The sequence below is a fragment of the Oreochromis niloticus genome, unplaced genomic scaffold (genome assembly GCF_001858045.2).
Source record: "Oreochromis niloticus isolate F11D_XX unplaced genomic scaffold, O_niloticus_UMD_NMBU tig00006559_pilon, whole genome shotgun sequence".
Lineage (NCBI taxonomy): Eukaryota > Metazoa > Chordata > Actinopteri > Cichliformes > Cichlidae > Oreochromis > Oreochromis niloticus.
The window spans coordinates 97-12,848 of NW_020328065.1; the positions used below are offsets into that span (position 1 = coordinate 97).

Sequence of the window (12,752 nt, forward strand, 5' to 3'; positions counted from 1 at the left end):
TTCCTTACCTGTGGTAGTGGCTTAGAATGACGTCACTGACATTGGTTAATATGAAAACAAACTTTGTCAAACCAAAAAAAAACCAAAAAGAAGAAGTGAGTCGGCGTGTCATCTTTACCGAGCACCATACATGTTTTCACACAAAAAACAAGTATTGCCGAACAAAAGATAAATGTCCTTTTTTTTCCTAATTTCACCGGCTGGTCGTTTGGCGTAAGACGTAAGAAGTGGCGCTTTGAATCTGAGCGCCCGAGTTCGAACCCTCACGGACTCGCTGCCACGACCCTTGCTTGGGGGGCGGGGAGAAGCCAAGTCGCTTCTCCTTTTCCTGCTCTTGCCAACTCCTCCGCCTGCTCTCTGTTACCTTTTATTACCGCAAAATACCCATGCTTGTCAGCTCTTCATTCCTCAGCTATTTGCTGCTTATTACTCCACCTTCCGCAACTTTCTCTCTTCAGGCTACCAACTCTGCCTTCATTTTTCACACTGTCTCCGACACTTTACATCAAATTATTACCACCTAATAAGCACAGTGACAGAGGGACCCCAGGCTTTTTTTCCGTAAGTTACATGTGTTTGTGTCCGTAACTACCGTCCTTAGCTAGGTCCTCAAATCTAGGCAGCTAAGATGACAACTGGGCTCTTCGGGGAAACTTGTTTTGTAAAGTTGCTTTAGCTATCCGTAGAGGCCAATGAATTGACCGTGACTAAAGAATGATGAGAAAAGCACTGGGTTGCTGTTGTTGCTCTCCGGTCACTGATGCTAGCTAAGAGGATGTAATAAAGGCAAGGTAGCAGAGATGAAAAAGGAGTGGTTGTTGATAAATAAGTGGAGAAAAAGGTGGGCAGGGAAAAAAAGCAGGTGTGAGTGTGTGAAATGTGAGTATTTGAGTGTAAAAATGTGTGGTCTCCTGCGAAAGGCTGGGTGCCCGATGTGCACCTTGCGCTCTTTAAATACAAGGATATTCCACGTTCTGCTATGTGGTGGGCTAGCAGGTTCATAACATAGAGGCTCAGGTTCGAGCCCTCGGCTCACCTGCCTCTCTATGTTATCTGCTAGGGGGAGGTCCAGGCAGGGGATCTTGGAGTGAAAATTCCGAGGGATGAACCTTGTTCAGCCTGGACTTCCCTGATTTTGATTTTTTCTCTGTTTTTTCTTTTACCTGCCAGCAACAAACAGCCCAGCCTGATTTATGGGACCTCCTTCTTGTCATGGCTACCAAGGACCACTCTTCTTCTGCCAACAAGTCATTGCCTGACAAATAATTATTTCCTATGTTTCCCTATGGGGTTTTTTAATCTCCAATATCTTTACATATCTTGCTAGATAGACTTCCCTCAACAGGGTTTACAAACGCCTTATCCTCTTTGTCCACTTCAAATAACTTTAAACAACTATTCTTAGATTTCTTGCAACATCTGCTGTCCTCTTGCACAGATTACGCTTTTTAAAAAACTAACAACACTTTTTTTTAACGTCAACCCATTTTTGGAACTAGATAAATAAAGCATATATAAAAGTCACTACCAAAAACTCATTGCAGCTTCTACCTTGTTATAGGAATGTTGTTTGTGGCTCAAGATGACTTGATTTCATCCGTGAAGGATACATTTGATATATGTTTTCACATATTATAGACCAACAAGTTATTATAGCAGTTTAAATACGAGCGATCGGTTTTTGGAAGACGATCATTTTTTTAGCACAACACCGCTAAGCACCAACTCATCCATCCTTTCTCCTTTTCTTCTTTTCATGCCGCCGCCATGGGAAGCGCCCACAAATGTGTCATTTCACACTGGCAGCAGGCTCGCAGAGCTTGCTGTGGTGCTTGTTCTTCTTCTCTGACTTTGCTGTTTCACCGTGTTTAGATAACGTGCCATCCGCAAACAGTCGCACTCATTTTCGTGCTTTAGCTTTGTACTCACGCGCACACACACGTGCACACATGCACACACACACACACGTGTGTGTTAGTTTAGTCTGTTTCAACCTCTCTTCGTGTGGAAACACACATATCTAGAACTATTCTGTACTACGACGACACGCTCTACGTTATACCACAGGCACGCATGGTAAGCACCAGTTTGCATTGGGCTGGGTTATGACCTTCATTTTAATGGCGCTCTAAATATCTTTTCTAAGACCACCTAACTAACATTTAGTTAGTTAATACATATTTTGTGAGTGCCTGTCTTCATGATCATTCAGTAAAAATCAGTGTTTGGTTGTTTGTTTTTCCTTCAGGCTTTTGCCCTCATGCCGACAGCAGTGGCAGCTAAAAACATCGTGCTAGCATCAGAAAAACATGATTTTATTCTCAACGGGTCTAAACTTCGACTGCAGGTTGAGAAGGGCAACATTTTAATGACGCCGGTAAGCACTGTGTGTAGATAATGCAATCTACTGTTGTGACAGATGTTATTAAAATTATTTGAAAATATTTGTTTCTGCTTGTTTATTTAAAGTGTGATTATAAATGTAAACAAATATTTCTTTTTGTAGAAAAAAAATATCTTTAAGCTGAAATAAATCAAACCGAATCCGAAGTGATGTAATGATTTTTAACTGTTTTTTTTCTTTCAGCTTGAGTTTTATAAGTCTCTGATGAAACGGCTATGCTATGTAAGTAACGCACATATCTCAGAAACAAAGACTACACTAGAATACCTTTAGATTTATTGGTCAGAGTATAAAGTCATAACTGGAAGCACTCACATCCAAGTCAAAACACCTTGAAAAATGGGGACATACCCGTTTTTTCAGATAGTCACACAGGGCTAGGAAAGGTTTGGAGAACTTTTTTCCTGGAATAAATTAAATCCTCATTTAAAAAGGCATTTTGTATTTTTTTTTAAACATTTGTTTAACGATTTGAAACTTGTGCAAAAAATTACGAAATTGGGAAGGAGCCAAATGCGTTTTTCACAGCACTGTGTGTACATTAGTTTAAATATTTTTTCAACCAGTGTTATCAAAAACAGCAAGAGCTGCAATTATAAATTGTTTGGATAATGAAGATAGCTGCCAGGGTGCGTACCTGCTGTGTGAATATAAGTGCAAACTTATGACCTTGATCTTGGAACTGTAGTATAAGAATGTTTGGAATGTCATATTGTTTGTGGGTTGTTGTTTTTTTCATGTTAACCCGGTTTTCTCGAAGCAGCAAGTGACTGACAATGGAGCACGAATAATCTACATCAGGAACATCTCGCCAGGCGAGTCCCGGGATCTCAGAGAAGCTTTGGAAAAAATGGATTGTGTAAGAAACTACCTGCTTCTTCTCAACAAGGTATAAACACACTCATAAATGCCAACAAGTGCATGTGTTCGAAGTCTGTGAAAGGCTGTATGAGATATGTGCTTGTGTAAGTGTAATCTTAACCATACGGAAAAATTGACAGATTAACTGCTTACACACCAAACTAAATGACATGCACCAACCTTCATAAATCCATCCTTAAAAAGAGATAATGTGTCTAGATTTGGATGCTACTTATCTTGAGGAAAGCACAACTGCAAAACTATAGAGATAGTAAAGAGAGACTGCCGATAAGCTGCTCGCTGAGCAATTCTTCATATGCTCATGTGCACTAGTATTTATCACATTACAGTATTAGTGCAGGGGTCATGTTGAGCATGGCTCCAGTGCATCATTGAGCCAGGATTTCTGACTTTTGAATCCAGTGAACTCCACAATAAAGCTGTACTTAGTTCACTCTTTCCACGTGTGCTTAGCACTTATTTTCTAACATTTACAATGTGAAATTAAAATGTTCAGAAGAAATTTTCTTTCTTGTGTTTCAGGTGTTTATCGAATTTCAGTCTCTTCGTGATGCTGATCGCCTTGGCGTTTGGTACAGCCTTCTAAAACGGGCCACCGGCCACAAATTGTCAAGGCTGAAAATACCACACGGTGGATGTACCTCACTGCGTAAGTGTTTTTTTTTTAAATGGGATTTTAAACAAATATGATTTAAACGAGAAAAAAAAAGATAGGTTAAGTTAATGGAAGTTCATCTGGTAAGACCTTTCTTTCGCTTTCTGTTTGTGAAACACTCATGAATATATTTTTCAGTTCTCCCCTGGGCTGTGGATAAAGTGAAGACAAAACTGCTGATTTATTGTTGTTCACAATAAGTCATTGTGACACATTCCCTCAACTTTTATCCACTAACACTGTGATTCTCGTTCCCACAAATCCTTTGATGCTCATTTGCCTTATTATCTCTCTGACCTCTTTTCTGGCCCCTCCAGAAATCTTTGCTCCATCAGTGGTCGATTCCCTTCTGCTTGTCTCTGCCGTAGACACATGAACCAGAGCCATTACTTAAACTGCACTTTTTCAGTCTGGCATTTGATCTAACCCACTAATCATTGTTTTTCTGATGTTCAATTCAATTCAGTTCAATTCAATTTTATTTATATAGCGCCAAATCACAACAGAAGTCGCCTCAAGGCGCTTTATATTGTACAGTAGATCGCACAATAATACATATGTCAGTGATGTCTATGATACCTTGGGTATCTGTAAAGGTGCTTAAAGTTAAAATAAAAGTCAAAACATTGATATTACTGGATCATTGTAAACATTAAAAACCTGTTTTGCACCACTCATTTTTCCTTTTCTTTCCCCCACAAAAATTTTAACAAAACTTATTTTTGCTTGTGCAGCACCAAGATTGCCAGACAAAGCTTTGCCAGACAGCGAGGTTGCTGTTGATGGTGCAACTGTCCCAACAGAAGATATTACCGTCCCACAACGCAGCACTTCACCATATTGGATCACAATGACAACTAGTCCCTTTGTGTTCCCCACTGTCTCTCCTTGGTTCACAATCCCAGGTGAGAGAAACAGCTGAAAACTAAAATTAACCTCCAGATATAAAGTGTTGACTGTTACTAACTGTGTTTGTTTTACACTTCTAGAGTATTTAACTGTCAGTGAACCTGATGACATTGAGGTGAGTGCATTTTATAAACCCAGGTTTCATGTGTTAAACAGGAATCCTTGAGTAAATACCAAGAGGTGTCCATTTTTCCAAATACTCACCTCAAAAACCACGTTTCTTTTTTTCTGCTAAACTTGGTTTCATTTTGTCTTCTCTATGTGGTCAGTAATAGTAATATATATATTTTTAAAAGTACCGCAAAGTTTCTCTTCAAATAAACTTTGGTTCTTGAACCTTGTGTCTTGTAGAAAGCCCAATCTCAAGGTTCTACGTTCTCCACGATCATGTTGACCGGTTTGCCAGAAGGAAACTACAGACAGGAGGATGTCACCAAGCTGGTGTGGCGTTACTTCCCTGATCAGACGGTTCAGACTCTGTACTACAACATAATCGTTTTATCACTGCAGAGGAGGGTGAGGAGTAGACCCAGCAGGCTGATACAGAGAAATTTGCATTTGCAAATTTAATTCAATTTAATGATTAATATTGAATGTTTCCTCTGCATCATTTTTCCCCTCCAGGCCTTTGTGTTTTTTAACAGCTGGGATACGTGCTGCGATTTCGCCAGAGATTACCTCAAAAATCCAGTTACTGTTGGAGAGTGGACGCTCAGAATCCACATTGTTTTACAAGACATGCTTCCTGGTTCAAGTGAGGTATGAAAATGGAGCAATCGGGGGCTGTTAAATCAGGGGCATGCTCCTGTTTCACTCAAACTATTCAGATCCCAATCAAAACAGATTCCTCCTCTAAGGAGTGAGCACAGCATCATCCTTCTCTGGGCTAATATTAATAGAATGAGACTCAGAATACTTTATTGATCCCTGGGGGAAATATATTGGTTACAGTACAAACAGTAACAAAGACAGATACAAGATACAAGAAGTAAGGAATAGCACAATATATACAATATATACATGCATATAAGTCACTTATTGATAAATATCTGAATAAGAAATGGAAAAACTAAAAATGTGCATGAATTTCAAATCAGGTATTTATTATTATTTTGTCTGTATTTGTTCCTTCCTTTTTGCAACAGCAGCACAAAAGCTGCATGAACTTTATCCACTTTTCTGTTCATAGGCGACAACCCACGTCATTCCGCCACCACTTTAAATTTCCACAGAGCTTCTTGTGAAGTCAGCCCTGTGTAAACTTTAAAGACCCAGACATAGGTTATAGAGTGTTTTACTGACTATTAAGTAATGCCCTTACTTATTTTGAAACTTCAGTCGCTGCTAACCTTCTAGCTTCAGCGTTTCCCATCTCAAGTTTCCTTGTGGGCCAGCTATTCAGGACCTTTCTGAGAACTCTCTCCACAGCTACATGTTAAGAGGAATTGAGGTCTGACAACTGTTGCGGAAAGTCACTGAGTGTTAAGGATGGTGAGTTAGTGAACCCAGACGCGGACCTCTCGTTAAAGTTCAACAGTGTCTTTATTTACAGTGAAGCCAATCCACAGTTATCCATAGTGCAAGTCCCTTCAGTGCTCCTCTCCCCGTCTCCCCTCGTGTGTCCACACAACTCCCGTGAATCAGTGACGTCTCTCCTTCCGTCTCTCCGTCTCGTTCGCTTCCTGAGAAAAGGCAAAACAGCCGCGATTAGCCTCCCTCCGCTATCAAACACTTGCTTTACCCTTGCTGAGCTCGAGTCACTACCAGGCTTGGTGCAATACTCCAGCGCTGTCTGTCACTCAGCCACACCATTAAATAGCTCTGCCAACGACGGTGGACGATTGGCAGCAGCTGGCGAGGAATCAGTCGCAGGTGGGACAGCTCAGAGCGGCAGCACTTCCGGGTCGGAGATCTCCCGTTGCTACGCGACCGCGTAACAATCGCAGCGGAGCCGGAGAGGAAAAAACAGAGCGAGAGAGAGGAGAACAAACACACACATACACACAGGTCGCCGGTCGGGGCACCGTCAGACCTGACACTGACACTCAAATAGCATCAAATAGTTCAAATAGCATCAAATAGTTCCTGCAAAACTTTGGTTATATGTTGTGTCGTTACTATCCTGAAGTATGAATCCTTTGCCACAAAGATGCAAACCAGGATCGAGTTACTTCTCACTTACAGTGGAGTCCAATATTTATCTTATTAAATGTGGTCAATAGAACATTAAAAACACTCTAACCAGGAGGAGAGTTATTCAGTATTTATTGTACAAACAGAGGATCAGTGATTGATGTAATCCCCTTTCATCTTCTACTCTTTTCACAGGAGAGCATGTATAGAAGCATGATGAAATGGAGCAACACTGTAAGTCAGCAGTCACATAAATGTGTCTTGTAAAAGCAGCAGGCTCGGGTCTCCCTGATCTTAACGCTGGTTGTTTTTCAGCATGTTCCAGAGTCTGAGGCTCTGGAGGACCGGCTGCTGAGTGTGGAGGTCTCCGAGGTGAATGTGGACCTTCTCATGATGATCATGGACGCGGTGGCGTCCATTGCTGCTTTTGTCAGATTCTTGCCGCTTGCCAACAGGGTACGATTTCATAAACACGTGCAACTTTTTTATGTTTTACAGAAGGCTGCAAGGCTTGTCATGGTGTCTGCTGTTCTTTTAATATTGAGAAACATTTTAAATGAGTCTGAAGGAGACTTTGTGTTTTTTTAACACTAAGTCTAAGTCTTTTTAACTTAACACAGTTCTCAACCAAGTAGTAATCTTATGACCTGTTCAGCCTTTTGTCCTGGCCCATCTAGCAGGGGAGATCCCTGCAGTTTGAGGCAGCACTAAGTTATTCTTTTAGTGTTTCTTGCTCAGTGGTTTTATTGTTCAATCAAAAACTTTGCAAAAGTAGAGAAATATGTTTGCACCTATTTTCCATTTGCAAGTTTAAAACCCCAAGATTTATTTTTCTTTGCCTAAACAAACTCGCCAGGACCTCTATCCTGTTACTTTCACAAATTCTTTGTTGCCCTGTACAATACAAATCGTGCCTGTAGCACACCCGTTGAGTACCACTGTGTTGCTCAAACATCCTTTCTGTTTTCTCAGATATGCATTGAGATGGCCGAACCTGGTGGATTAACACAGGTGATGGAGAGCAATGTCACCAAGGACTATTTATCTTCTTGGTAAGTGTGTCCCACAATCAGAAGTGAGAAAAAGAGGAAATTTATTTTACACTGTGTTTTTGCATTTTCTTTAAAGTGTCTTCATGTTTGTCTGACCTTGTGCTTTTTTCTCTCCTCTTCATAGGAGTAAAGCTGGACGTATTGAGTCGTGAGTATCTTTCTATTTCAGGTTTAGTGGCAGAGTCAAATATACTATACACTCCTCAAGGTCGTCTATAGTAAACAGTTCCCAAAGATGCAAAAAGAGAAGAATGTGATTTAGATAGAAGCAACTCTAGATTAGAAATTTGAAATGGAATTTCTTATTTCACATTAACATTTTGTGACAACAAACCTCTTTTCATGGTAACCTACTGGCATCTTTGCTTTTAAATTCAGTTTGAAGAGCCTGAAACAGCGTCTGCAAGACTCTGGTGAGAACAAAGTTCACCTCAAAATGAAAACCAAGAAGACCGCAGAATCGACAGATGCAGTGACCAAAGGTGACTGCCAGGCGGAGAGCCAGAGGACCGAGGAGGAAGCAGTGACCCAGCCCGATGCTGCAGCCGCCCCTGCTGGACGGCAGCCAGAGCCCAAGTGTCCTGATGACGAGACACAGGAGGGAGAGGAGAAGGATGGATGGAGCATGGCCGACATTAAAGGTACAAAGAGCTGCTTTAAATCAGCAAAATACACCGCTCTGACAGCGAAAACACAGTAAACTGAATGTAAAAAGAAAAGTTGTGATATTTTATGGCTCTGATCTCATATTTGTGTTCCCTGCTGTGCTACAGACATTCAGCCTGGTGGTAGTAATATATTTTACATATGTGGTGTTTAAAAAATGCTCCGTTGGTGTGATGAATATATCCCACACCATCAAGGATCCAAGATTTCTGACCCTACCATCCTAATGTCACAGCAGAAACTGAGATTCAACAGACCAGGCAGCGTTTTTATTTTACAGCGTTGCTGAGCCTGTGTGAATTGTACCCTCAGTTTTGTGTTCTTAGCTTAGAGAAGTCGAACCCAGTGTGGTCTTCTGCTGCTGTAGCTCATCTGCTTCAGTGTTGGATGTGCTGTGTGTTCAGAGATACTCTTGTGCATTGTAATAAGTGGTTGTTTGACTTGCTCTGGCCTTCCTATCAGCGTGAAGCAGTTATTTCATTCTCCTCTGAACTCAAAAATGCATTTCCTCCAGGGAACTGCCACTCACTGGATATTTTCTGTTTCAGACGATTTTATGTAAACCCTAGAGATGCTTCTGTGGGAAAATCCCAGCAGATCAACACTTTTTGAAACGCTAAGATCAGCAAACATGCCACGTTTAAGTGACTTAAATTATTTTTCTTCTTCATTCTGATGCTCAGTTTGAATTTCAGCAGGTCATCTGACCATGTCTACATACATAAATCACTAAGTTGCTGCCATGTGATTGGCTGATTAGAGATTTACATTAACGAGCAGTCAAACAGGTGTACCTAATAAAGTGGCCGATGAATGTTTCAGCTTTTCAAGTAAATCGAAATCATTTGTTCAATTATTATTGAGTTATAATTTAATGTTTAAATATTTTATAAACCCAGTGGGTCCTGTAGCAGATTTGTTGATGATTAACGTGTCGCTCTTTTCATTTTCAGTTGTGGGAAAACGCAGGAGGGAGCTTGTCGGACCTGAGGCAAAGCGATCTCGCGCTCAGTCTCCGTGTGTTGTAGCAGATTTCAGACTGCCTCAGTTCAACCCTAACAGCCCCATCGGTCAGACACACACACACACACACACACACACTCTCTAAATTCAAATTTGTTGTTAATACTTGTCTAATCTTCCTGTTTCTGCTTCTCTGCAGGTCAGGAGTTTGTGGTCCCTAAATCAGGATTTTTCTGTAACATCTGCTCTGTTTTCTGCCTGAATGAGAAGACCGCCAAGGAACTCCACTGCTGCAGCCAGAAACACTACGACAACCTGCAGGTACGCACGCACATACATATACACGATTCAGCACACAAAATCACACTGTTGGCCTAACGATGTTTGTTTTCTCACTTTTCTGTTTTTTTAGAAGTATTATGAGGAACGTCGACAAAGAGCTACAAAGACTTTGTCTCACACGTCTCCAGGCTCCGTTTCTGACTGATGGACCTGATCTACTGGAGAACAAGCCATTGTTATTGATCCTACTAGTTCAGAAACTAAACTAATCGCCTTCTGGCACCTTTTGTTGTAAGTTATATATGTCTTCTTTGATGAATTGTCTCCCAGCCTTTCAGTTAGTGCTTCTGTTTTTGTTTGTACAGGCCGATGGAGAGCACCGTTTTGATCTTGTTACTATTTTATCTTTTATGTGAAAATATTATTGAGAAATTGTCCCTATTAATTTAGTTAACATCAGGAGGTACCTGACAGCTGTTAACAGTTTACTAAATCTTGTTTTTTTTTTTTTTGCTCATTTAGATCTTTGGCTTCAGTTTCTTTAAGTGTCCAAAATGTGTTTGCTGCTGTTCTGTTAAACATGAAATAAAACCTGTCACATGTGTGTCATACATTTTTGCGACTCGCTGACTCAAGTTTGCACCTGAACAAACCATCAAATTCAGTCAGAAGCTGCAAGAACATTTGCGAGAATTTTAAGTGTGTGTGTATATATATATATATATATATATATACATACATACACATATATGTATATGTGTATGTATGTACATATATACATACATACACACACACACACATATATATCTATATGTATATACATATACATATATACATATTATACATATATGTATGTAAAGAAAGTTCATCTTTTACTCTTGATGCCACATCAAGCTTTAGTGTTTGTAATGGTTACTGTCTGTCACTGTTTTATTGCCTGGGAATGTTTTTTTTTAAAAAGATTTAGGAGTAGTGTTTGGTTGACTAGTAGGTGTTGGTACAGGTGTAGTAGTTTATGGACTAATAGAGGGTGTTGTCACAGCTTATGTGATTAATAACTTGGTGAAATAAATCAAGCTAAAGTATTAAAGAATGAAATTTACATCAATTCTGTAAATCACTTGTGGAACCTGAAACAAACGAGGACAAACAAGGAAGGTCTCCAATCAGCGTTTGTAACAATAACACTTCAAAGATCAGTCACATTTGCACTGCACACTGTAAACGAATAAATACCATGACTCCGTTGCATATATTATAAGTTATTCTTTATTAATACAGTGCCTTGCAAAAGTATTCGGCCCGCTTGAACTTTCCCACATTTTGTCACATTACAGCCACAAACATGAATCAATTTTATTGGAATTCCACGTGAAAGACCAATACAGAGTGGTGCACACGAGAGAAGTGGAACGAAAATCATACATGATTCCAAACATTTTTTACAAATAAATAACTGAAATGTGGGGTGTGCGTAATTATTCAGTCCCCTGAGTCAATACTTTGTAGAACCACCTTTTGCCGCAATTACAGCTGCCAGTCTTTTAGGGTATGTTACTACCAGCTTTGCACATCCAGAGACTGAAATCCTTGCCTCCAGACTCCGTCAAATGAGGAATCATCCATTTAAAACATCTTTTTGAGTAATTTTGTTGTGATCATGTAACCAAGCATGCCGAAATGAGGAGTTGCGAGTAAAACGAGGAACTTTACATATATTACATTTAAACGCCGCCTGTGCGCAACAGATGGCCACCCCTTCCTGAGCCCGGTTCTGTCGGAGGTTTCCCCCCATTAAAGGGGGGGGGGTTTCCTCCCCGCTGTCGCCAAGTGCTTGCTCATAGGGGATTTGGGGGCTTTTCAGAAAGGTTCACTGGCATCAAATTTAGGACTCAGGAAATGTGTAAATGGATGATTCTCCATCAAATGAGGAATCATCCATTTAAAACATATTTGCGAGTCATTTTATTGTGATCATGTAACCAAGCATGCCGACATGAGGAATCGTGCGTAAAAGGAGGAATTTTGTGCATATTCCTCCTTTTACTCGCGACTCCTCATGTCGGCATGCTTGGTTATATGGTCACAACAAAATGACTAATCTGCTTCAGTTATGAGCTTTCAGTTGATATCACATTGCAGGGTGACTTCACAATGACATCACAGTTCAGATATTATGCTATAAACAAGGTATAGCATCACCACAAGTGGCAACATCAGTGACATAACTAATGTTGTCCCGTGAGTCCATAAATAGAACCCATGAAATGGAGCAGCTTCCGCTCTCCGCAGGTATAGACGCAAACATGCGAGGTCTACTTTCCCCGTTCGCAGAGGCAGGAGACCCCACAAGGCCTCCGGTGTTCGCAGACGTGGGAGAAGATAGCGTCGCAGACATTAGACAGTCTTAATAAACATGTTGCATGCGCATTCAAACTTTAGTCCAATGAATTTTTCTTAGATGAGTGTGTTTGTTTTTTGGAAACAGAGAAAAAAGTGTTTGGATGAACAATTGCAAAACGATTGTCATATTAGAAGACTCTCCTTTCCCTTTGTTGTTTCAACCAATTATTTAAGAGTCCTCAAAAACACCTCAAAGTCTCGCTCAGGATGTTGCCAAACCCCCCAGATATCATCCAAGAATCGATAATAATATAATGGCTTTTTAACACATTTCTCCAATGCAGAGGTCTCCCACTCTGCCATGAAGATGTTGGCATAGGCTGGGGCAAAGTTTTTCCCCATTGCCGTACCCTTAATCTGTAAATAGAATTCCCCGTTGAACTCAAAATCATTCCTCATGAGG

The 12,752-nt window shown here is 40.5% G+C and overlaps 1 protein-coding gene across 1 annotated transcript; it reads left to right on the top strand.

Annotated features, from left to right (window-relative positions):
• The first annotated feature begins 511 nt into the window (after nucleotides 1-511).
• On the top strand, nucleotides 512-10,559 carry LOC109201083 (uncharacterized). Its single transcript, XM_025904731.1, has 17 exons — nucleotides 512-561; nucleotides 2,249-2,377; nucleotides 2,588-2,626; nucleotides 3,165-3,293; nucleotides 3,809-3,935; nucleotides 4,676-4,846; nucleotides 4,931-4,965; nucleotides 5,202-5,366; nucleotides 5,475-5,609; nucleotides 7,179-7,217; nucleotides 7,299-7,439; nucleotides 7,956-8,035; nucleotides 8,160-8,183; nucleotides 8,414-8,676; nucleotides 9,655-9,771; nucleotides 9,864-9,985; nucleotides 10,077-10,559. Exons 2-17 carry the CDS (start codon nucleotides 2,261-2,263, stop codon nucleotides 10,149-10,151), a joined length of 1,779 nt encoding a protein of 592 aa, XP_025760516.1. The 5' UTR covers nucleotides 512-561; nucleotides 2,249-2,260; the 3' UTR covers nucleotides 10,152-10,559.
• The last annotated feature ends 2,193 nt before the right edge of the window (nucleotides 10,560-12,752 follow it).